The sequence below is a fragment of the Camarhynchus parvulus genome, chromosome 10, assembly GCF_901933205.1.
Source record: "Camarhynchus parvulus chromosome 10, STF_HiC, whole genome shotgun sequence".
In the NCBI taxonomy this organism is placed as follows: Eukaryota; Metazoa; Chordata; class Aves; order Passeriformes; family Thraupidae; genus Camarhynchus; species Camarhynchus parvulus.
This window is the reverse complement of record NC_044580.1, coordinates 14,969,291-14,996,174: the sequence shown is the minus strand read 5'-3', so window position 1 is coordinate 14,996,174 and position 26,884 is coordinate 14,969,291. Positions and strand designations below refer to the sequence as shown.

The 26,884-nt window shown below is 41.1% G+C and overlaps 1 protein-coding gene across 2 annotated transcripts in view; it reads right to left on the bottom strand.

Moving 5' to 3' along the window:
• Positions 1-2,747: 2,747 nt before the first annotated feature.
• The window catches only part of MCTP2 (multiple C2 and transmembrane domain containing 2), a 128,486-nt gene continuing 104,349 nt past the window's right edge, over positions 2,748-26,884 (bottom strand). For both annotated transcript variants that reach the window (XM_030955637.1, XM_030955638.1), the window contains 6 exons: positions 25,480-25,602; positions 22,616-22,657; positions 12,477-12,586; positions 10,020-10,129; positions 7,602-7,699; positions 2,748-5,402 (listed from right to left, as the gene is read on the bottom strand). In XM_030955637.1, the coding sequence (XP_030811497.1) occupies positions 5,334-5,402; positions 7,602-7,699; positions 10,020-10,129; positions 12,477-12,586; positions 22,616-22,657; positions 25,480-25,602 (552 nt within the window). In that variant the 3' untranslated portion in view covers positions 2,748-5,333. The remainder of the gene's footprint in view (positions 5,403-7,601; positions 7,700-10,019; positions 10,130-12,476; positions 12,587-22,615; positions 22,658-25,479; positions 25,603-26,884) is intronic.

Genomic DNA, 26,884 nt, shown 5'->3' with positions numbered 1-26,884 from the left:
GTGAGCAGACTTTGCACTGTCCTGAAGGCATTTGGATCCTTTGGGACTGAAGGGGAACTGAGGCTGATTGTGCATTTGGAAGTGGCAGGCCCAAGTCCTTAGGGTTTTATCACCTTCAGTTTGTAGATGACAGCTCAACATTTAATGTTTTATCCCACCATAAGAGCAACTTACCAAAATGCAGAGATCGACAGAAAAAATTTAGTTCTTTCATCTGCTGAAAGTCTGATCACAAGAAATCCAGCCTGGAGGAGAGATCCCCAGCTCAGCAGTCCCTAGGCTCCCTGGGGAAGCATTCCCTAGCACAGGCTCCCTATCCAAACCCATCCATCTATGCCCCAAAACACTGAGGGCCAGGGCCTTCTGCTTCCTGCTTGGGCTGAAAGCCACTCTTTAAATGTGCTGGCTGAGCCATCCTAGCAGACAATGATTAAGAGTGAGAGGCAAGATCTGTTGATCATCTAAACCTGACCCTGTAAGACCCAGAACCAGGTGTATGTGCCCAGTCCGTGAGACTGCCCTACCTTCCTTCTGCAAGAAGTCCTCAGGACTTTAGATGGCTGGTTGCTCTAGGACATCAGCACAAATCTTACACCAGCAAGTCTTCCAGTTCTTACTTTCTTCCCCTGCAAGAGGCACACCATCATGCTCAGCCAAGAGGGAATTTGCAGGTGTTCAATCCAACACGCAGGAACGTTCGTTCACGTAAAATTTAACAAGAATCTCCAGCCCTCAGGTTAAAGCCACGCTGAGAATTTGAACTCGTGCCTGCCCAGGTGCTGCTGCTGTTGCAAACACTGAGACCTGGATGCCATCTCCTGCTTCCCCGTGCTCAGTTTCATGATTTATGTCAGATGAGCAAAACAAAATGACCCTCTAAATTCTCTTGAAATGTTCTGTTGTTCTCAGTCAAAGCATCACAGAGAAAAGTAGATTGAAAATGCTATAATGTCAAGAGACTTTTTTGTTCACTCCAACAATATTTCTAAATGCTGGTGAATATTTACATTAACCATAAATATATCCTTTGCTCACATTTACCTTGAATTACTCAGTTACTCCTGAGAGTCTTCCCCTCTGATGAACTCTCAGGCAGACACTTTGTCCCAAAATCATATTTCACCTGGCTTAATTTACCCAAATTTGAGAATGATTAAAACACTCTATCTGCAACAAACCAACAATAATTTGGAGCATCTCAGCTTTCTTCTGAGCTGGTAACTCTTAGGATGCAGAGGAGCAGACATTCTTATCAAGCCTCTGTGAGATTTACAGGGATAGATGCACCAGGGCCCTGACACATGGAGCCTTACAGATAAAACAACACACAATATTAAAATCAGAACAGGATTCACTACTAACACATGCCATAGTCTCTAAAGCTTCCATTTCCAAAACATTCTATCAGCTCAGTTAAAGGATGGAAAATCTAAAGGTTAAGGTTTGGTTAGAATGTATTTTGTCAATTTTTCAGTTAAGGTAACAGAGAAGCCACATCCCTTCCTGGTGTGAACCTACTGGTCTGATGGGAAAATAACTCCAGTTCCACTTGTGGTAATGCCTGGAGAATCAGGCCCTCCAAATTAAAAATATAAAATAAAACATAGCCCCATATAGAGCACAGGAAATTAAATGGCAAGGCTCTGCTTTCCAGTGGGACAGCCCAGCTCAGGGAGTTGTACTCTTACCCCAGGCAGGGAATTGGCAGCAGCCAGTTTAATTCCATGGGGAGAGCCATGCACAGGGATGCTGGTGTGCTGGGCAGGGCTCTCCAGTGGGATCCCTGGGCAGCAGGACAAAGCCTGGGCTCTCCTCTGCTTGCTGGGTGGCTCAGGAGGTGACTGAGGGGGAAGCAAAGCTGTGGCTGAAGGTTAAAGTCGGAGATTTTCAAGCAGACAAAAAGGAAAGGTGTGTGGCATTTCCAGCTGTGCTGTAATCAGTTATTTGCTTGCTTCCCACAAGGTGTGTTTCAGTGATTGACTTTTACTAACAATGATCCATAGGGAAGTCAAGTCCTCAGACTTATTCATGAATATTCAAAAAAAAAAAAACAAAACAAAGCTTCAGCAGCATCTTATGTTTGGGCAAATGTAAATATGTCAGTCCCAGTTATCTATACACTGTACAGTCAGTGGACATGTTTCACATTCCCATATCTCCATGATTCTACAATCCAAAAGACCCAAAGTTAGACTGGAACTTCTGAATGGCTTCTGGTCTTAGAGACTTTAGACTGCAAATGCCCTGAAACAAGTACCTTGAAGTAAAAAATGTAATTTTTTAATTTCTATGCTATACATTAAATAGATTAAAAATGCAAAACCTGATAATTTGCATGGGGAAATGGATACAGAGATATAGCCTTGCTTTAAGAATTTCAGCACAAATCTGAATATAGAGTTTGATAAGTGGACTGTGCAGCAACAATACATAACCCTTCTTTCCTTGAAGTAGAGCCTAGAAAATCCCACTAAAGAGGTGTAGGCAGGTGAGATGAGGCTTTACCTCATTTCCTGCTGCGGCAGGAGATGCACTTACACTCCTTACTCCAAGCAAACTCCAGTGCGAATGGTTACACTGCACTGCCAAGGGATGTCCATGCTTACCTAGTCAGATACTAAATATTACAGCACAGCATTTTGCAAAGAATGTGAAACATATCTCCTAATCCAGACAAATTAAAAGCATCAGCTTAACCTCAAATGTTTATTGCATTTCAAACAGCATTTATCAAAACAAAGAGCTCATCACAACATATATAGGTACTGGACCATCCAAATCCCTTCATTTGGTATGTCTCCAGCAAAACAATTAACACAAATTATTCTGAAATCCAACGTATCTATACAGATCAAAAAAAAAGAAGAAAAATATATCACCCTGTCTCCTGAACAGAAATCAGTTCCACGTGGAAAAACCTACAGAAAAAAACCCCCAAACTACTAAAGTATCAATCTAAATTTCTGAATAAATAAACAGTTTTTCCTGCAGTTGAATGTTTTCACTCAAATCAGCGATCAGATCCCATACGCCTGCTTAAATATGCCTGACTTTGGTCCTTACAAAATGACAAGATTACAGTATGATAAACCAGATGATAGTTTGAAGCGAGACAATGAGGCATTGTTTACAGAGAAGATTGAGAAACTGGTTTAACAAAAGGGTTCCGTGGACATCTATTGTATGTACAAGAAGGAGATTTACTGGAGATTTTGTAATTTCTACAAGGCTCTTTCCAACCAGCTTCATTAAGTTGAAGTAAATCAAATCATGCAGAGATCTGGCTCAGCCAGAGAGACATGCCGGGAAAGATACAAAATGAAGAAGAACAGACGCGAGATGATAAGCTTTAGAATCTTTGGCATTTTTCATAAACATTTTCAAGGTTTTTAAATCTGTATATTCACCCATTTTCCCCCACACACTCGCCTATAAATACATTATACATGTACTCTTTATACACAACTCTGTATATGCATGGGTACACAAGCACACGTGCAAACAAAGAGGCATTTTTGTGGCTTTTTAAACCAGGATAATCTTTCCTCAATCCTTCCATTTGCAGCTACACACAGCTTTGCATAAGCAAAATACATTCTTTAGCCAATCAAGTATATGAAAATGTGCCTGTCCTTATTCAAAGGCACAGTGGGACTTCGAAAAATAAACTTATGAAAAACTACTGAATCTGCCTAATAACCAAGTGGAAGATAGTCTGCTGTTAGTTTTCCTCCTTCAAATTCCTGGAACAAGCCCACAAGATTGTGCTATGGAACCACACACAACTCCATCTGGATTACAAATCCATAAGCAAGATTTTAACTATTCTTCCTTTTATTAGATGACTTTCAAAGCCTTTTTTTTTATTTTTTTGCAAAAAGAATCCTATCTCTCAGGTTTCTGCATTTCTTTGTACTGTAAACTACCCCATGGAATGCAGGTGGTAATCCCTGCCTGGGAATCATAAGCAACAAACCCAGCTCTCGTGCTGCCAATGAGTTGTGGTGACAAATCACTCCCAAAATGTCCCCACAGCACCTAAAGGACCGAGGGCTGCAGTATCAGCAAAATTAAGCAGGTTTTACACATGATTCTGTTTTTTAGTTTCCCCAGTCAAACAACCTGACTAATGCTCATTTTCTGAAATACATAAAGCAAATGCGCAATTGCTAAAAGATTGGTAAGCAAGCAAAAAATCACATTCTCCACAGAACACAAAAATGGGGTCCTTTCTTCTGTCTTTCCATTGCTGTTTCAACTTGACTTCACTTTTGGGTCCTCTCCTTGTGAACCACCAGGAAAGACTGCAAGAAGACATCAGTGGTGGACCAAAGCCTGCACACTATTGCACAACCACTTCTTTGGGCATGTGCTCTCTTTCTGCACAAGCACTTGTTTCTTTAAGGCTATAAAGTGTTGGTTTTTCTTTTCCTCTTGGATCTGTAGTGTTGACCCCTCTGGATTTAGACAGGAAAACAACAGCTATGCTGAAAATATCTGATGAGATGGAATTATAAAAGGCAAGCCAACAGAGTCTTTTCAGGTCACTGAGTTAGCCTTTTCTCTTAATCCTTTCATGGCATAAGGTTTTCATGCATCCATTGCCAGCAATGGATCTCCGATGATTCCAGTATACAAAGAGTTAACCACAGGCTGGGCTTAAAAAAAAAAAAAAAAAGAATAAAAAAAAAGGAAAAAGCAAAACCCACAAGTGCTGGATGAAATATTGAGATACTGTTGGAGCTCCTAGCTCTTTCTGCTAATTATGATAAAAAACTTTTTAAAATGTACACTGCTTGAACAGAAGATGGGTATCAAAGACTCGTTAATTCAGAGCCTAAACCTTTCTAGGCACAGTGATTTAACTCAGAAAAGAATAGCTTTCATATCTTAATGTAAATCTGTTGGATATGTTAAAAACTGGTTCAGAGCATCTCCTCACATCAGCTCAGCTGATCTGCTACACTAAGCAGAATTATCTCTTCCTACATAACACAGGGAGTGCTGCCACATCCAGCCTTGTCTCTGCAATCAAAGGGGGCAATAAAAAAAGAAAAATAAAAGGTGCAGTTGCACCATCCTCTTCCATTCTCCTCCCCATCCCACAAAATAATTCACGTTTCACCTTGCTCTTTTTTTGGGATTCCGTGCCAAAAAGACAACCCAGAAAAGAAACCCAAGATAGGTGTTTATCAAAAACCACATCTTCCAAGAAAGAGAAAGTCCGTGGCAGTGACTCTAGTGTTGTTCTGAAGCGAGAAGGAGGGGAGGGGTGCAGTGTGTGCACGTGTGTGCAGGGAGGGAGGTGCCACATTCCCAAACCCTGCTGCATCCTAGAGCGCGCTCCGCTTCTTCCTGATGGGGCTGGAGCTGCTGGATGGTTTCAATTCAGCCTGCTGCACCTGTAAAAACAAACAGGCATGACGTTTGCACTTAGGTAACTCTAGCTCGCTGCAGCGTGTGTTAATGGCTCCCCCAGGACAAACCCAGGGAAACTAAGGAAGGTTCAAAAGTAATGAATCATTTTCTAAACACAGGAACATGGGGGATTAATTGCAGGAAGGATTTGAGAAGTCATGCATCATTTCTTGAAACAAAAATATTAAAAGCAGATTTTTCTAATGAGATACATGGGGTTCTACCTGATTTCAGCAATCTTTTTGGGTTTGTTTTGGTTTGGGAAATGTTTTTCTTATCTTTCTGGCATTAACCTATTATTTTAATAAACTTCTCTCTGGAGTCTCAATTCAAGGGGATCCCAATAGACAATAAGATGACAGTTGTCAAAACCATACACAGACCCTGGGATGCTGAAATACTTAATTTCAAAAAAGGAAAGTATTCTTCCAAATAGAACCTGGACAAAGCTACCTCCACCTTTCAAAACAAATTCATACACAATGTAATGATTAAAATACGTGTGGTAAACTGTCAAGGATGGTGCAATCTACAAATTGTCTGTTGCGTGAGACAAAAGTATTCCCACTGAAATAATGGAGAAAATTTGGCTGAAAATGCCATCTTTTTCACTCCTCCTCTGTCTTTTGTCCAGGACATGTGGTTGTAAATGGCTACTGTACAAACAGGAGTCATTTCTAACTCACTGCAGCGCCCCAGTGAAATGCTGAATACATTGATAGTACAAAAAACAAAGGAGGCAGAAGGGCTTTGGAGCTTCCATGGATGACTTGTCCCTAAAGTGTGTGGCTGTCACTATTTTCAGCACTAGTGGAAAACTCCAAGGTTTGTCCCATCCAAGGAACTTTTATCATTCCTCCCATAGAAAATGGTGATCATTTTCCTTGAAGAGCTCAAAGGATCCCAATATGATAGAAACCACTCAAGGAAATGTTGTAAGTGTAAATGTTAAATAAAGCATAAATAGAAAAGCAGCTTATCTTTAAACATAAACATTTAAAGGGCATATGCAAACCATCACTGCAGATCCAGTGGCCTCTACAAGAGCAATGACAACAAATAAAAATACACTGAAGCTTAATGGCTCTATGATTGTTCCTGCTTAGTGTTTTTCCTCCCACCAGTCCATGGTAAAATTTCTTTCCAGTTATTAGTGCTGCCACCAACCAGTCTGGTGGCCTCTTGAGATAAAGAAGCTTTTTCCAACCCTGTTTGGGTTGGAAAACCCAACACTGCACATGAGCAATTCAGTTTCTGTCTCCAACAGCATAAAGTCACTATGGGTAAGATTGTGATCCCCTTATTCCCAGTGATCAGCACCTCACAGGGAAAGTGCCACAGAGAAAGGCACAATGTCAGAGGGATCCTGGGCACCAGGATCAGGGCCTGGGGACACAGATTTCAGTCAGTGAAAACAAAAGAAAGAATCCTTTATATTGTGTGGCTTCATTACCCAGCAAGACTATTTTCCCTCCTCCAAGAGAAATAAACAGATCTTGACATTCTAAAGGATTTATTGTTCAAATAATTTCCAGGAAGATAGGCGAGATTGCTGAAGACAATGTTGTTGTTTCAAAGAAATGGGAGAAGAGACAAGACTTGACTGAAACTGAGGGAGGATAGATTCTGGTTAGATTAAAACTTATAATTCCATAATGGTAGAAGATTGATCTGATCAACTGTAGAGTATTTTAAACACATGTCAGGGTTTCCTTTAAAGAAAAAGATGAGCAGGGCATTGTCCAAGGGAGGCCTGGAGCTCAAGCACAATGTCACAGAAATAATTCCCCCCATTCCTCCCCCTGTCCTGAGAAAGAGGAGAATTCAGCAAATCCTTTTGGATGGTTATCTCTATCAAAGAGACTATTTTTCTCCTCCCTCTGCACAAATACCGGAGCAGAAAGGTGACGAAAACCATAGCTCAGTAACCACGCTGAGTGATTTTCCAGATCATTTTTAAGTAGGTCTTTTCAGGATAATTTTTCCTCAATCATTTTATCCTTCTGACAAAGGATTTTGGCTCCCCTCTCTTCTAACACTTTCTCCCCCTCCCTTTGTGGATTTTCCCCAGATTCCTTATCTCCCATATTCCAAAGTCTTTGGCATTGTATTCCCAAAGGGAGCACCCAGCCGCTCTCAGTGTCACTCCTTGCCTCTGTTGGCTGTGGCCATTCATTACTTACCTTTTGAACATCAGATGGTACCCTGGAGAGGAAATCTAGTAGCTCATTGTTGTCGATGGCGTAGGGATTTCTAAGCTTCTTAGTAAATTTATTTATGCCTAGGATTAAAAAAAAATTATAAAAAAAAGGCAAACAAAATAATATGAGCTTTTTCTACTCCCTCTCTCTAAATTTGTTCAGGCAAGGTGAGAAAGGGAAAGGGAGTTCACAAGTAAAAATTAGTGTGAAAACAGTGCCTCAGACTTAAAGCCACACACATGCTCCCTGTCACGTGGAATCACTCACAAGTGCTTCCTGGAGGAAGTAGAGGACATCATTGATAAAGGTATTTCTCTACTTTGGGGACCATGTGCTGCCAACAATGTGGTGAAAACTGACTGCAGCAAGAATTCATTCTGGGGGATGCTATAGGGAGAATACACACACTGAAAACCAAGTGTGCTGTTAAATCTGCTACCCTACATGACCAATTGGAAGGCTCTGAAAATAATTGGGAAAAATTTTCCTTCCGTCTCTTCAGAAAATGAAAGCTTCCCTTCCGTATCCCTCATGGCTTATCCCCTTTTTGTAGAGCATAACTGCCCATATTATGATGCTGTGGGACAATGTAAAACCTTATCACAAAGTTTACTTTAGTTTGATCTTTCTGTGAATAATTAGGCTTATGAACTGCAGCAATAGCAGTACATCTCCAAGGACTTAGTAAAGCTGCAGTTGGCAGAGATGGTCCCCAGTCTGCACAGAAGATCCATGGGACTGTAATGTTCATATTATTGTGAAGTTCATAAGGCCTTCTCTTGCCTCTCTTAAGGTCCTCTAGGTGAAGAAAATCAGCTAACCCATTTTAAAGAATAGCAAAAAAATTCAAATGTTGGTTGCCTCTGAGGATCAAAATACAGAATTCAATTCCATCATGCCCCTGTCCAAAACCTCATAGTGGTTTCCCTGAAAGTGATTTCAAATGTGATGGCTGCTCCAGCCTTCTCCTCTCCCTGAAATGTACCTGCTCACATCTGAGATTCAGCTTTTAAGCCATATACTTGTAGCAAAATGACAACACAATTTTCTGTGTACCTGATTTTTAAAAAACAGAAAATACCATAAGGTCTTCTGAGGCCTTGCCACAGGGTAGTTGTTTAACATGTATCATATTTGAAGGCCCTGTCACTCTAGATGATGTTGAATGGATGTATAGTTTTCATGTACTCACCATGTCTTCCATACAAGAACAACAATATTTTGTTACTGAACTTTTTACTCCCAGCAATTTCTCCCCTTTCTTTTTGCCCTTTCTTTTGTTTGATTTAATCCTTTATTTCTTTGTTGCTGTTGCCCAAGAATGGCTTTTTTTTTTAATGCCACCTTCTCATTCCCTCCCTTTTCTACATGCAAGACAGCAGCTGATGGCTCAGCCCAGGGATCACAGGGGGTCCCTACAACTTAGAGCCACATCAGGGCTAAGCTTCTGCAGGTCAGGGAGGATTTACCTGCACTGTGCTCTCCACACCTTTCCTCAAGGCACTGAAAAGGCTTTCAAATAAGACAGGAGGTCATTTGGAGATGTAGAAAGCCTTCAGCGCCTGGAATCATAGAATGGTTTGGAGGGACTCTTAAAAACCATCTTAATCCAGCCCTCTGCCACAGGCAGGATACCTTCCACTATCCCAGACTGTTCCAAGCCCTGTCCAACCAAGCCTTGGACACTTCCAGGGATGGGGCTGCCACAGCTTCTCTGGGCAACATGTGCTGGAGCCTCACCACCCTAACAAGAAAGAATTTCTTCCTGATATCTAATCTAAACCTGCCCTCTTGCTGTTTAAAGCCATTCCCCTAAGTCCTATGCCCTTGAACGGCATCTCTTTCTGTGAAATATGACCTCACATTTCTTCATAATGCCACCAGGAAAGTTTTACTTTTTAAAAGCTCCTCTTCATGTATCTTCATAGAAATACTTTCTGACCCATGACAAAAGGAGATGCTCAGTGTGTCCCACTGGGCACAGCCTGTCCTGACTGCCAGCATACTCAGACCCAAAAGGCTCCCAGGGTCCAAAGCTATGTGGTCCAGCTCTGCAAACACATCTTGTCCACTTCCTACCATTTCCCAGCTGGAGGGCTCCAGCACCAGGAAGCTAATTACTTTCCTGCAGAAGAATAATAACACCGAAAGTAGCTTATCTAGGCTAATGCTCTTCTTGTGGTGCTGTTGGAAACTTATAAAGAACCCTAAGAAAAGCAAATTATCGGATAACCCAGGGGGGAGAAATGGTAATTTTAAGAAGTTCATAACATCTTTATTCACCTCTAAGCAACAGCACTTGTTTGTCTGTGTAACAGGTCATTTAAAGCCTGTTTGATTTCACTCTGTAGACATATATTGTATTTATCTCATACAAATGAGACACAGTGGAGTACTTACCCCAGATTAAAACAATGTACCTCAGTGGTATAAAATACAAAATAACTGTTGCTGCTGCCAGGACCAAGCAGGCCAGGACAGAGAGGAAAGGCACCGTCCAGTTGAATGTGCTGTAAGGAAAAAACACAATCCCTCTCAACGCTTCTGTTCTTGGACACTGTCCTCTGCTACCCAATAATAATTTAATGACCCCTTTGCAGCGCTCAGTGCAGTCAGACATGCTGTAAATTGCAGGCCCTTTGGAAGGTGGATAAGTAGATTCCTACATCAGGATGCTAGAATGGATTAAGGAAGATATCTGAGAGGCAGATATCACGATAAGGAAAGAGAAGAGGAGCCCTGGGGAGCTCAGTGAAGTTGTTAGGCATTTAAGTGAGTTGTTTTTGTTTCTTCTTCTATGTGTGGCACTTGTTACGCATCTCTGCTGGCCACTCAGCTCTCCATTATTCACGAGCAGATTATCTGATCTGGAGACAGGGTGAGCCAGCTCCACAGGGTCACAGTGGGTGACACAAGGTGTGTGTCCAGTGCACGACCCAGGTGTGGCAGGTAGCCAGAGCCAGCCCCAGCAAATAACTTGCATTGCATTGACTATGATGCCAAACTGTGAAAGAGCAGTTTGAGTAATTTCTCTGCATAACATTAGGGCCATAATATTCTATATAAATCTGTCTACATTTATAGACATTTTGTCCTATATCTTTACATTTCCAGCAATTCTTTACTACACTGAGTATAGGAGGCTGGCTTGGATAAGCTGTAATAAGCCAGCAGCAGCCCAAGCATCTTCATTCCAACGATCCACATCCGATCTTTCCCAAGAGGAGCACTCTTGAAGGCTCAGTTACTACAGCATTTCAGACTTTGGCCACACTGTAGTGAAAAACAGGATTTTATTTCACTCAGACCTCTCATCTGCAAGTCAATGATGGACTGAAGGTGAGAAGCCACTGCTAACACATCTTTGGAATTACTTTGTCCCCCTGTGCTGTTGTAAGACATAACCCTATGCCCTGCACCAAATGTTGAGATACCTGCACTACAAGGATGCCTGCTAGTCCACAGGAGGATTTATGGATCTGGGCATCTCTGTTTCACACAATCTGCCTGCTAACTTCATCATATCACAATGATGGGGAGTAGGAAGAAGAGAGAATGAATCTGGACCACTTATCAGGCTATAAAATAAGACAAACTTCCCTTGACAGATAAAATTAATAGGACGCTTCAAGAATTACATTTAAGCTTCAATAGACGTATTAAATATTAAGTAAAAATAGGTGGGAGAGGACCCATCATTATCAATCAATGTAGCTTAAGTTAAAGCAAAAAAAAAAAAGCAAAACAGCTCAATTGAGTTAAACTATGAAAACTCCCTGTGATTGTGTAACTGGAGTGACAGACGGAAACTGTAGCACAATTCAGTCTGTCACTTACGAAAAAAACTTTGATAGCAATTTTTTAATGGCACATCACTGCCGAGCTACAACAGAATCCTTCTGAAATCACATCGGGCGTCCACATTAATACCCAACGTGTTCTTTAAGACCATTGTTAGCAAAATGAATACAAGAATTAATAGTGTTTAAGTGCTTGGAGTCTTCCTGCCATGCAGCTGGGCAGAACAGTGCCCTGTTCATAGACTGGAATACATCTTTGGGCCACTTCCACCCCAGCTGGGGTGTCCAGAGTGGCACCACAGCACATGTGGTTGCTGTATTTTTAGCTTGAACCCAGCTCCTCATTAAAGTGAGGCTCGGTCACAAACCATCACTTTGTGTTCAAAACAGACAACAATATGGATCAATTAAGCTCCAATAAAGACTGAGTTATAAAAGGTTTGTGTGTGTTTGTCTGTGGGATTTTTTTTTCTTTTAGGCTCTTCACCTCCCTCCTTTGTAAGGTCAGGAATACCCTCTGTGTGTCCCCCCCTGCCATGAGACCCTGAAAATCCCCTTTGGGCTTCCTCGTGGCACCAGCAGGAAGCAGACAGCTCAAAATGGCAAAGACAGAAGAAGATCAATGTGTTGGCCAGGGACACAAGTGACTGGTGACCCCCAACAGCCAGGTCAGGATGGGGAGGGCGTGGGAAAGGCAACACTGACCATCAGTACCCACTTTCTGTGATGGGACTGAGAAGAAATGCCTGATGCTTCTGTGACCACATCTTCAAGCAGTATCTGTGGCATCCATGACTCCTCACCCCATCACGAACAAGCAAAATTCAGGCAAACATGAGAGCTACATCAGTAAGGAACATTGCTTCTCCTTTTCTCTGTGCTCTGCAAAGGTGTTTTGCAATGAAAGACTGGAAGAGAAGCAGCAGTGGTGGGACTGGTCAGCTAATCCTGCTGCACCTTTCAGCCATTTTTGGAGCAAGATGATTACTCCACCTTGATCCTCCTGGTTTCTGCTTCATTTCAAATCATGGTCAAGCAAGAAAAGGTTATTACTTACTTTTTAATCCTCTCTCCAAACGATGCTATTTCTTCCAGGATGCTTTGAACAGCTATGATGATCTCCTGGACCATGTGGATTCTCTCAATCAGCCCCTTTTTCTCAGATTCCTAATCGAAAGAAACCAGAAAACCAAAACTTTTAATAATTTGCTAGGGCGTTCACAGACACATGGTGAAAATAAGATTTCCAGCACTGCTGATCCATCCATGACCTCAAGTATTTCACTGCAGGAATGACAGAACAAACACCCTGGGTTTATCACACAGAACCAACATTATTTGTATAGATCCCTGCATTTTCTTCCTTTTCCTCAATACATGGGCAGAGGTTTCTTCATCTCCTAACACAACCTGGCTGCAGGATCTCAACCAGGATTTCACACAATTGGATGCCAAAGCACAAGAGGTGCTGAGCACCCCTGGTGTGGAGTGCTGGCTGCTCAGTGCTCCTCAAGAACAAAAATATTCTTGTGCAGAACTTCTAAATATCACATTTCTGAGCTTTGTAGGCCCCTCACAGCCATGCTGGTTTGTGTATATAAATTAGCAGCAAGTAGTGAATGCAATATTTTTTGAGCATTCTGTATACAGAGACTTATTCTTTTATTGGGGGAAAAAAAAAGATCAAAGGAAAAAATGTCATTTTCCCTTTGCAGCGGCCATCTCAACTTGATTTCTTACTGCTTATTTTAAGCAACAACATTACAGGACATTACTACACATGTGCAGAAATAAAAAGGAAGCACAGAATGAATTAAAAATCAAAATTACTTAAATCAGGCTTGAAAACCAGTATACAATTATCAGCATTCAGCATTTCTTTGGCAGCAATCTAACACACATACAGGCATGCAAATTGGCGTGGTTGCAGATATTCTTGCAAGAAATCAGCAAAACATTCACTTATTACAAAATGCAGAGCCCTGGACACTGATTTTACATCATATTTAGACACTTAAAAATCAGTCCAATTTAGAAAAAAAAAAAAACAACAAAAAATGAACCAACAAAACATTTTAAGCTGTGTTTTAACCAATCTGTTCCCAGAGAAGGGAGATGATGGGAAAGAGCATTTTGTATCTGTGGCCAACACCAGTCAAGGCAGAGGAAAGGGTGGGTGGGAATGAGCAAGGGCCAGAGACTTTTGCATCAACACTGCTGCAATTCTGCCTCTGTGCTGTCATCCACATTCCTCCTCATGCAGGACAGGGTCAGAGGCTATTTAAAGTCACACAGGGCCACAGAGGTGAGGGCTCTTGCTCCAGCATTTTGTCATTACCATGCTGGGAGAGGGTCTGTATGGGGCTGAGACAGGGCACCACTCTGCAGAGGGTGCTGGAATAACCTGTGACCCATCCCTGGATGCTGAGAGGCAGGCACGGGAATGCAGCCCTTATCCCACTTTGAATTACTTACTGCCCATTTCTCTTCCCAGCAATTTTTGAGTTTAAAAAGCCAGCCAAAACCACCACGGCGTTATCAAGCTCCAGACATTTGAATATTTGCCTTTAGGTTGCAAGTCAGTGCACAATGAATAGAAGCAGCATTTTAAATAATCACACATTTGGGTGTGAAAATGAGTATTTTTACATTAATAAAACAACCAACAAAAATGAAACCCTTGGGGTGTGAAATAACCCCAGAACAAAATAAATAAATAAATAGTCAGTTTATGTGAAAATAGCACCAAAAAGTCATTTTCACACAGCTCCAGTTATAATCTCGTTAGGCTCAAATGTAAATGACACATTGAAATTATATTTAACTATTTCCTCACTGGAATGGTACAACAGTCCTTTGGCCATAGCTGGCTTTTTTCCCACCAAACTTGGAAGCAGAAGCTGAGGAGCAGCTCACGGAAAACCAGACAGTGGGAATTTCATTCTGTCCAAATTCAGGCAGAGGGGTAAAGAAAACACTTAAATGAAGTGATATTGCAGGGCAAGCCTACTCTTGCTGCCCAGAGCTGCAAGGCAGATCATCTGCCAGCTCTGCCTGCATCATGCTGACTTCATTTACACATCCTCCATGGAGCTCAGAGATGTGGTGATAACACAGTTTAACCAACACAACACAACACAACTCCTGCTGCAGCCATGAAGCAGAGTCAGAAAATAAAAATAAATAAACCAGAAACTGCCAGTCCCTAAGTTATGACAACTGCATGCCCTGGCTGCATGCAAAAATCACCCCTGGACAACAGTGCTTTTAATTTCTGATGCAAAATATGGCCAATCAATGTAAAGGCAAACTGGGATTAGAAAACCTCGTAAATAAAATCAGTTATTCAAGACAAAAATAGGCTGCAACTGTGTATATGCACGATGGGCATAATTGTTTGAAAATCCTGGGAATTTGTCAACGTCATTTCTTTGTTATGTTTGTTTGGTTCTGGAAACCTGCAATCTAAACACATGGACAGGATTATTAGGTCACTGGTTAAGCAACAGAGAAGCAGACAAATGAAGTACAACAAATGGGATTTTACAAATTATTTAGGCTTTGGAGTGTTGTTTATGCTTTGTGAAGCCAGCACCTCAGAAAACACTGTCAGAAGCAGTAAGAGTCCATCAGGATGACAGTCACTGGACCCTACTTATCAGTAAATGGGCAACTGTCATAGAGGGAGCTATATCTGAACACTACCTTGTTCATGGAAAATGTAAAGAAAGAATCCAAAATACATCTTCCACTAAACACACCTCCTCACCCATGCAAGGTCCCACCACCCAGACAATTCTTCTCCATCCTCTTCAGGTGTCATTCCTTTCTGATTTCTTTTGGACTCCATGTATTATACAGCTTGAAAACTGGATTTGGATACCAATAGCTAAGATCACAGCTCAGAAGCTTTTGCATGAATTGAAAACAAAATATCCTGCCTGTTTCTGGCATTATTTCCCTAAAACTAGCCGTGATAACTTCCATTAATTCAAGGCCTTTGTCTCCTTTATTTCTTAGCTGATTACAGCACTGTGGGTGGACCAAAACTAGTCTCCAGCCTCTGGGAAAGAATTAACTCCATCAAAATGAATTTACAGCTGAGAATTAATTATATAATCAGTGTGTTTCTTCAACTCTTCCTTGCATATCCTGATTTAAGAATCCTTCATTTCTACATTAATTGCCTGAACAAAACCACAAAAGGGGGTTTAGAAAAGATTAAGCATGTCAGGGGAGGGGGGAAATAAAACCAACACCAACCAAGACCCAGTAATTTCAGAAATTAAGTCTTTTGTCTCCAGCTAACATACACCAACTTGAACTCAGAAATGAAGACACCAAACCTCTGCTGTACATGAAGATGCTCCTAGATTTTTCTATTTCTCAAATATGTAACAGTAAACAGAACATATAAACACACTTAAAGAGCCAGCACAGCTCTGGGATCTCCCTGCCCCGGAAGGAACTCATGCTGCTCTGAGACATTTAGAGTCAGTTGCAAAAGAAACCTTCACACAGCCACAGCATGGAGGGGCTCCCAAGGCTGAAGACTTTAAGAGTGGGAATATGGGGCAGACCAGGACAGGATGTCCCCAGCACTCACACAGCAATTCACAACGGGTGAGCTGCAGCAGTCAGAGCTGGTCTTGCGAGGGAAAATCCTAAGAGTTATGGGGGAAGACACTGAAGGCAAAATTCTTCAATCATCTGCTCTGGAACAAAGGCCGAATGCCACCCATTAGTGCTTCTTCTCTAGCCAAGCATCCATTACTGAATTCAAAGCTTGGATGGTGGAGATCCCCTAACTTCTTTTGATCATTTGTTTCAATGATTAATAGCTTTCATCTTTACAGAAAGCTGTTTCCTATTTTTTAAATCTATCCTTCAAATATTTTTTTTTCTCTGGATACATCCAGACCAGCAAGCAACGCTTCAAATGCACAGACAAATTTTGCTGTTGTTCTCTAAGTGTATTTCTGATGTATACTGCAAATATCATATGCACACAAGGAAAAGTCACGCTTGAAGCCATGGGTAAGTTCTACATAATACTTGCTCACTTGGATTTCATAGAAAACACTTGATGAGAAAAATCTTGCATGCAACTTTCAAACAAGTGGTATTCATCAGCAGATTTCTGGCATGCCAAGGGGAAGTCAATATATAAAGCTGAGGAACACTTGGGGGCAAAGATGAGGAAAAGGGGAGGAGAAAACATAAATATGGATTAATGAAAAGAAGGAAGAAAACAGGATACAGGCAGCTCAGTCAGGAATGAAAATCCTGAATCTCTTCAGGGATTGGAAGAATTAGTCTGCCAAGCCCTGGGCTGGCCTAACTTTCAGGATTAGCTTTCTTACAGTAGCTGTCTCATTATGCTACTGCTGCTACAAGCACATTAGGGTGATGTTTTACCAGGATTTATCTAATGTACCAGTTATTAATTCTTCAGTGTATTAGCAACAAACAAGATTGATGGAAAGGGAAAAGAAAGGAAAATAGCTCAGGCATGCATTCCTTTTTGCTCCACTATTATTCTGCTTAAAAAAAAAAAAAACAGAACATGCTGTAGTTATTTAGGGAAAGCTGGGTAAAGTTGGATTTAATTTGCAACTTGCTCTCTGCTGGACTACAAAACTCAGATCTTACCAGTGTCCAGCAAAAGCTGTGCCAAAAAAAAATCTCAGGGCCAAAACACTCATCCATGAAGAACTTCTGAAACCAAAAAGATTTTATTTGGCATAAACAGCAGACCACTGGCCTCTGTTGCCAGCAGGGAACACTTCACTAACGCTCCAGTCTAGCAGCAGAACGAAGCTCTTGTGGGAGGTGGCAGCCATGGAGTGACAGACAGTCTCTTGGTAGCTGCAATGAATTCCAGGCAGAGCTTTGCAAACAGTCACCACAGCAACCTTGAACTGGCTCCTGCCTTCGGTGGGAGCCAAAGGCTGCTGAGAGGAGCCCAGCAATGCGCCTTGCTGAGTCACTGCCCTGCCCCGAGCTGCAGCAGGGACGGGCACGCGGAGGGGACGGCTGCCAAACTCCGAGCAACTGCCTCGTGCAGCCCTGAAACTGTGCATCACAGGATCTTTTTGTTTATTAACACCATGCTGCAAATGTGCCTGCCTGTGGAAATTTAGCGGATCCGAGTGTACTTGAAATAATTACCAAATAGAGGAAATGCAACACATACAGGTCAATTTATGCTCTCAGTTAAAAAGGTGTGAAATCTGGAATAATTCCACCAGAGCCAATAGAATCACTTCAGACTGGTATGAAGGGGAGCAGCATTGGTCTTAAAAGGACACATTTGGAAAGCAATAGCACATCATCCTACAGCTCAGGCTGGCAAACACCCCCTGAAGGGCAGAAGATGACCACTCCATGCCTTGTCCAGCCATGCCTGCATTAGATGAATTTCATCCATGCACAGGGGACCAGCAAACGTCTCCGAAGCCAAGCCCAAGAACAATATTATGTGAAAAACTCTAGGTCATAATGCAGTTTCTTTCTCTATGCACAGGCATGAAATGCAGGGGGCTTAAGAAGCATTTTCTGTACATGCTCAGGTTTTCATAGATGTGTAAAGTAACCCAAAGTCCACTGGTATTGCCACAAGTTTTCAAGCAGTATCAGCAGTCACAATAGAATAAAACACAATTCAGGTGAGGAACACCTGCTTAAGAAGCAAGAATCAATCCTGAATGGAGATAAAAAGTCATCAGTCATCTTTGATTTAAAAACTGGAAAGAGAAAGAAAATAAATTTTGTCAAAATAAGTGTTTTCTACTGGAAACACATGAGACTTAAGAACAATCACATGGTTATAAGACTTAAAACTACCAGATCATCATCTATAATCTAGGTAATGATATTCAGCAATTTGGGGTACAGGAGAAGGAGGTATCTATTCATCTATCTGGCCAATTCATAATAAAATTTAACAACATTTTAAAGAGCTGGAATTTTTAAGGGAGGAGAACTCCCTGAGGCTCATCTGCTGGGTCCAGTGACCTGCCTAGTGCTACTTAATATTTTTCCAGAGATTTAGAGAAGTTGCAGTGTTGGCTTTTACCTACATCTAGGTAGGTAATTCTCTCTAAGAGGGAGAATTCTGGAGCGCCATAGGGCTGCTAAGGTTTCTTTGTGAGGATATCTAAAAGTCCTCTGCAAGAACCTCCTTTCAACTCCTCTCCCCCACCACCTCTAAACCTATGAATGGGTGGCTCATGGCACTGATATAAGAACTGTGTCGATTTATGGGATGCCTACAGTTAAGACCAGCCCTGGAAAATGCTGTTGTACAAATAAGATGTAACAAGAGACCATTTAACTTCCAGTTTCTTTTACAAAGAAGGCTCCCAGGAAAAGAGCAAAGCAAAACCACAGCAAGCCCTGCACTGGGTCTTCTTGCCCATAGTTTTGTGGAGGACATGGGTGCTCCTTGTCAGTCTGAACATACCCTGTGTATCATGGGGCATTTTCAAGTCCTTACCATCACTTCTCTTCAGCAATCTTAATGGGGGGTGTTGAAATATTATATTGCAATTGTTGTATTGAAGAGAAAAAGAAAAAAACTAATGAAATTATTTATACTTCCAGGGAAGAAAACAATGAGATGATATTGTCTTGAATGACCTTTCCTAAGTATGGGGATATAGCATCTTACACAATAGACTCTTGGTTCATGTTTCAATTACTGACCTTTACTGCGGAGAAAATTAATGCAATTTTCATCGTAATCCACCCGTACAAATAAGATCCATACGGAAGGTTTCCACATGCTGAATCTAACTCAAATGGAAAATGTCAGCTCTTTGCTACTGGATGGATTTGACTTTAATTTGTTCGGCTGGAGTCTTTTTGAATTGTGCTCATAAAACTTTGTATATCTTCAGTACCTATTTTTGACAGAGAATTTCCTACATTAAAGGCATTACATTTTTATTCTTTGGTGATTTTCTTCCACTTTTGTTTTTTTTTTCCCAATACATGAGATACTAAACATTTCTTGGAAGCTGCCAAATAACTTGGCTTAAAGCCACAGTATCATTTGGTTCTTCCCTGTTACATTGCACTAGGCAAGCAGGACTACACTGCCTCACCACAGGACAAAAACTCTTAAAAAAACCCCAAAAATCAACAAAAACTTCACACAGGAATTGTTGTTGATTTAGATTTGTCTCTGATTTTCTTTTGAATCAGTTACCAGACCTGAAAATAGTAGTGAATTAAGCTTTGTCTGTTGTGGAGATATAAACTTTTATTCAGACAATGGAGAAGACTCCAAGGCTCTTTTCAGTCAGGTGCTATGACACAATCATGCACAGGGTAACTGTCTGCTCTTGAAACTCTACAGTCATTATCAGAAACAGGAAAAATAAAATAAAATAAACAGAACTGGTCAACAATCAGACAAACTGAGTTCCATGCAGCTTGTCCATACCTTCTTACTGGCAGACCAAGGATGCTGCAGTGATGTAATTTTAAAACAATCCTTACTCAGGCTGACAGAGCCCAGAGCTGACAGGACACAGCCTGAACTCCGTGTCCAAGATGGCACAAATCCGAGAAGGCATTTATCCAGGGAAGAGCTGGTGCCAAAGGGACAGAGCACTGCTATCTTTGACAGCCCTCCACGCTGGCATGTGGGGAGGGCAGAGGGGGAAACGATGGGGGAGTCAGCAATTAAGCTCTGTCATTTAAGACAGATAGTCTAGGTGGAGGGAGTTAATCTGCTCTTGGGTTTTTGAACTAAGTGTCTGTGTATTTATAATTTGTAAACAGTTCATCTCTTCGAGGGTGTGTTACAATTCCCAGAAGCACGGTCTGTTATGTCTAACAGGCAGCAGAACCCAGAAGGGCTCTGTGTGCAAGTATTTTGATACAGCAGGATGACAGGAAACAGAAACAGTGACCTCGTACACCACAACCCAACTAGCAGATTTCAACTTTGGGAGCTCTTGTATTAGGGAGGAAAAAAAAATACACAGACTTCTCTTTAAAGTAGACTTGTCTGTTTAAATGTTGACATTGCCATGAGATAGTGTCATAAAATTACATTTTTCTTACACTCCCCAGAGAGCACTGGCCACCCTCAGACTTGGAAAAGTGTCTCAGAATGTACTTAATGTAATTAAAGAGGTACCTAATGTACTTAAAGCTGCAAGTCATGGGAGTGCAAGTGTGGCCCATCACTGCTGCATGGGGGTACACACAAGGCACAGCATTAAAGACATTACAGCAATTCTGCACAGCACTGGCCATGGGACAAATGTAGGGCTGGCAATTGTCTCTTCTGGCAACTCTGTGCCAGAATTCCATCCATAACAACTGTAATGTTGGGATGTAAAGTGTTATCTTCGTGAGAAAGCCTGCTGGGGGTATCTGCTGTGAGAGGCTTTAGCCAGTGCTACCAGCTCTCTGTGTGGAGTTGGTGTGCAATGGAGACAGAGGCAGCTCCCATTAAAAAATGGCAAGGCCAAGCTATCAACAGCTCAGTGCTGACTCCCAGGAGTTTTATCAAACCTGCACACTTAGCTAAAATAAATCAAGAAAGGGAGTGACAGTGAAGCTGTTTTGGGGGAGACAAAAACCCAAAGTCATTAAATCCATATTGAAGTGACCCAGTTGTATTTGTACAGAGAGAACCAAATGGAGTTAAATGCAGGGTAAATGTAACCTAGAATATCTTAGCAGCAATGAATCTGTTGCACACCACAGGAAACAGAGGATTTGATACTATTTAGTACATTCTTACTTCATTTTTTCCACCTCAGCACTTACAAGGAAAAAACAGGAATATTAAAATAGAAAAAAAGTAAATGGGATTGTTCCAGTGAATAAGTTACACCTTTAGGCATCACACAACTAATATTTACAAGTGTCTAGAACCAGGCACCCACTAAATAGAAATTATTGACTTCCTACAGATACACAGGATTCTTTTGAAAAAGATGCAACTTTCATTTAGCAACTTTTGAAGAGTTTCAGATATCGGTCCATTCACTTGACGAATTTTACAATACAAAGAGTAAATTATAAATGAGAACATTTAAACAACTACTGTGTGTTGCAAGAAACCCGTAATTCAGCTGGATTGCCTAAACTTCACTTTATAACTTTGATGGATTTCTGGCTGCTCATTAAAATACAAGCACAGCAGAAGAGCAAGTTAAATTTAAATAACTATTCCCATCAATTAGTCTGCTGAGCTTCAATCCTAGGGTCTGTGACTGAGAAGAGTTAAGGTACACTCCCTAGCTGCATTATTGATTTGCTTCTTAATGATCAACAATTTCACTGTAGCATTTTTAAAACATAGAATATTCACGAAGAGTCTTATTAACTTAGTATGCAATTTGAAAGTTTCACATCCCCTCATGAACATTTTCTTCCTAACAGCTAATGTTCCTTTGCATGCTGTTGCTCGTTAAATAATTCCTCACCTTTTAGCTTTAAAGTATTTATAGATTATCAGATCCTCCTTCACTTACTTATGTTTTTTCAAGCTGTATACATTAAGTTCTCTTAATCTTTTTTCATATGCCATGCCCTCTAATCCTTTTATCATTTGTCACTGTGGTTTGATAAACTTGGAAAAAAATCCAATGAATTTTTCACAGTGAGAAGAATGAGTAAGTATGTTCCAATAAAATAAAAAACAGGCCTTGCCAATTCCAATTCTTTCCACATTTCAGCTGCTGAACTAAAACTGTTTTTTTTCCCAGGCTCTGAAAGAAATGTTGAGAAAATTCTAACCAGCCCTCCACAAATCACCCCAATTCTGGCCTACTGAAGTGGAAATGCCAAATCGTTTGGGGGAAAGCCATTAGCAGGGAATGTCAACCAGCAGCGAGGGGGGATTGCACATCCTTGTGTACATCTCTGCACCTCCTCCACCACACACACCCCTGCAGGAGCACATCCATGAGCGTGTGCCCACTGCAAGGCCAGGCACAGCCTGGGGCTGCTCAGAGTCAGTTCTTGTTCAGGTCTCGCACGGGCACCGCCACTCTGGGATGTTACACAAACCAACCCCTTCCTACTTACAAACCTGCCAAGCAGCAAACTGCTGACAACTGTTTTCCCAGTTAATACAGACAAAAACTGAAGATTTACGGAGAGATTATTCGTTTGTGTTCTCCCACCTTCCCTCTGATTCTAGCCAACATAGTTGTGAGATATGCTTACCTTATCATCTTCATCCTCGTCTTCATCCAAGCCCATAAGCTCCTGCAGAAGCAGATGTCCATATTACAAAACACAACACTTTTTTTTTTAGTGACAGGCAATGTTCAAAAAGCTTATGATACTCCCACAAAGTTTCACTATATAATTTTCTCCCACTTCTATTGGAAGTCATTAAAAAACCCACCACTTTCTCCTTTCCAAAACAGTGTTTTATATTCAAGGACCTTTCTTTTTTGTGGTATTCTGAACAAAGCATGCAATACCCTATACACATTTTAAGTCTAAATAAAGCATTAGTGGCCGTGTCCAGTAATCTGAAGGCAACAGGCTTTCAAACACATTGCCAACTTTTACTATCTGTAAACAGCTTTGTTCTCAGTCTTGCAAATGAACCAACTGGTATGTCAAGGCTGAGGACTCTATACTCAACTTGTTCCATCCCCACTGCCACAATGACTGCTCCCTCCCTTTAGGGCCATTACTGCAACATTAGACTTTAGAAAACACATTAATATGAACATAATCAATCTCACATAGAATCTCAGTCAGATTTCTATGCAGCATTATTTCCTCCCTTTAACTTCTGTGCTGACAGGTAGGACAGAAAACAAAAGACTTGGCGAGGGCTTGGAATTAGGAGCACTTGGCTTTCAATTCAGGTATTTAACAAGCTGAGCCTTTAACAGGGCCCTCCAGTTTTTTTCTTGGTTATTTAATAGCTACATTTGAATCTGTGTACTACAAGTTTAAATACAGCAAACATGCAAAGAATGTGAAGAATCACAATAAAAAGATGTTTTGAATTTAGCATTTCTTAGCGGGTTGGGTGTTTCTCTTTTGGAGTTTTTTAATTTCTTTTTTTCCCCTGAATTGCAGTTTCATCTAGGATGTAAAAGGTACTGGGAGTTCAGATAGCCAGATCTATTCTTTGGCTCTTTGCAATACCCTGAGCAGCTGAATTAACACTGATCATGGTTTAATTTCTATAGAAGCTCCCCATCTGTAAATCATAAAACATTTTACCAATATTCACGACTTTAGCCTCCTGGCAAGTGGATCAGGAGTACAAGGTTAATACTGTTATTCACATTTTATAGCACAGAAATCAGAGAGAATTTGAGGTTCACTTTTGCAAAGACTCTTGCTTGCATTCCTCTGTGTACACAAAATGTGTGTGCTGGCACACAAAAACCAAAGGCAGTGAATATCCAGCCAAGGCCTGAAGAAGCAAAAAACAAACAAATGACTGTGTAAAAAGCACTGGTATTTTGAAGAAAACCTTTTCTCATCTGCAGGACAGATGTGACTGGGGCTAGCACCTGATTGTCTATTTTTGACCTACAGATGGTTAGAATCATAGACACACATAAAAAAGGAATCAGGTAATATTAAAGGCACTTTGACTACTTGTTCCATATGATCCCAATCCTGCAAAGCACTTTGGCAGACGTGTGATTTTGCTTATGCAAAATGCACCCCTGAATTTCATGGCATGGCACTGCTTACAGAATGTGTGACAGGAAAAGAGCCAAATTCCTGATGGACCTTTCTTTAGTATTACCACAATTAGCTGTATTTTTAGAAACAGCCTTTTTGCAGTGCCCATCTAAATGATGCTCTGCTCAATTTTTCTGTCTCATGTGAGACTCTCCTCACCTGAACATGCAACAAACCACAGGATGAGGGAAGGGGCTGGAAGGCACCCTCTGTGTATTTTTTTTTTCTGGGTATGTTATTATTGTTATTTTTTACTGCCTTTTGTATTAAAAACAAAAACATCTGTTTGCCTGGGATTCTCCCACATGGGAACTTCTGCATTTCTTGATGAAATCAAGTAGTCACTGAAGACACACAGTATCTTTCTGCATTATTCTGGACTTGGCTGAAACTGAAGGCATTTCTTTTACCATGTTTTCAAATTAAGCCTCCTCTGGTCTGGATAATGCAACTTCTCCTGTTTTCAAAGAATCTTTCCACTTGGGAGTGGATGAAAACTAAACCAGGAGCAAATTTTTCACACAAAAACTAATAAACTGCCATTGAATTTTTTAATTCTAGGATATTATGCCTTTGTGTAAAAACCACTTGACTCATTTAGGTAAAAGTATTCTTCATGGTTACCAATGTCAATCATCCTCTAATCAAAAGTTAGAAGGAAGCTATCCTTTGACTTCCATTTCATTACTGTATTTATTTCACTCTTAAAAACAGAATATTATGGATATTCATGAATTTACTCTCCTTTCTAGCTCTAATTAGCATTGTTAAAGACAGTAGTCAACATCAAACAATCACTTCATACCCCAACAGTAGGACTTTGTCACACTTGGTGACTATTTCTGTGTTTAAACTTTTCTTTCTCCCAAGTTAAAAACCAAAGCCTAAATTTCTGGGGGGGGAAACCCCATTTGTCTTTTAAGAGCTGAGGATGGGAAAGAAGAATAAAAGCTTCTTAAGACCTCAGATCACAGGACAAGGCTTAAAAGAACTACATTCTCTTTTGGATTCTATTGACTTTCCTCTTCTGTGAAACACGAATCATGAGTGTGTTGCAGAGTGCAATGGCAGGAGGGAAATGGCTTTTAGGAACTTGCTGCTTTGCAAACCTTTTTAATTCTACTTAAAAACGTTTGTAGGTATTTAGTAAGCGAAATCCACCTCCTACACACTCTCATCTTCTTCTCCTACTACTCTGAATGGTTTATTGCTCTAATTGAATAATGAAAATTGAGAGAGTTGAGGTTTCTTTTCAGTAACTTTGAAACAGAAGTGTTGTTTAGCTACACAACCAACTTAATGCCCTTAGAACGTGCGATGCTTTGCTCAGGGCAAACCGGGGCTGCCAGAAATGTTACTCCACTTGCCTGGGCATCCTGGGCATTATTGACCTTCCCTGTTGTGACGAGGGAGAAGTTGTAGGCAAAGAGCACCAGCAAAGCCAGGGGCACCATGTACAGCTCCACGGTCCAGACGGTGACCACAAACACCTGGAGAATACAGACAAGTGTGGAAAAAAAGACAAGTAAGAAAGGCTGTCAGTCATTATCGCTGTGCACATTCATCCTTGCATCGCTGCTACCCCCACCCAGATTATTATTATTTTGGCAAAGAAATCTGTTCCCCCCGTACTGTGTGAGTTCATTAGGCAGCTGCTCCCTCCCCTGTACCTGGGGAAGGAGAAGCCATGAACACGAGGTCAGCCCAAGGCTTCTCCATTCCTTCCTGGGATCCCTCCAGCCTGAAAACACATTTTGTCCTTAATGCTGGTGTACAACAGATGCACTTAGAGAGGTCAACCTGCTCCACTCATCAAACTCTAACTGCCAGGGGGTCTTTCCCAGGCTAGGGAAGAGAATTTTCCTCTTGTGCAACAGGAGCCATGGAGCTCCCTTGTCACTCCACAGGGGATGATCAGCAAATGCATCCTCACCATTAATCCACCTATACTCTTGGCACAGCAGTACAGAGAAAGGACTGTCACCTTGCAGGAGGCAAGGCCTTAGGCTGCACATGATTCATTGTTTTGGAAAGGGATCCAGTCAGCCCAGTCTCCATTCTCATACTCTTGCCATTTTTCAGCACAGCATATTCTGATTTCACTGGCTCTTCGGAGTCTCTTTTCCTAAAAACCAGTATGAGTCTGTGTGTTTGGACTGGTGTCTGACAAAACCCACCAGAAGCAAAACCGGAAGCCAAACTGGAACTGCAAAACACACAAATAATATGATGGGGATCTAAAAAGCACATGGTATTTTTCAAAAAAACTGTATCAAGCCAAAATGCAATCCCATCTTACAAGTACCAACAACACCTGAACAGACTGCAAACTTGGAGGGGTTGGCAATGAAAAGTTAATAAACTAAATCCAGAACTGCCATAAAATGTATGTTGTGATCCCATTTCCTTTTCTACTCATACACAGTGTTTCCAGAACTGCCTAATGCTGGTAGCAACCTGAAGCTATTTTAAGCAATCTCCTTCAAAGACAAGGCACAAACACATTTTTCTGATTTTTCTTTCCCCAAAAGAAACTGGTTTGATCAAAAACAACAATCACATTTTTAGAATAATACAGGTAAATGGAAATGAGTCAGACCCAGTAGATGTATCTCAAAAAACAACAAAGGGAAAACTCTATGGGTGATGAGGAAACTAAATATCTACCTCCCCTCATCCTTGGCTTGCCAAATACTACATATAAAGACAATGCTGGCAGTTGTAGAATGGGAAATTAATGGCAATGTATTTTGTGTTATGGACCTGAAAGTG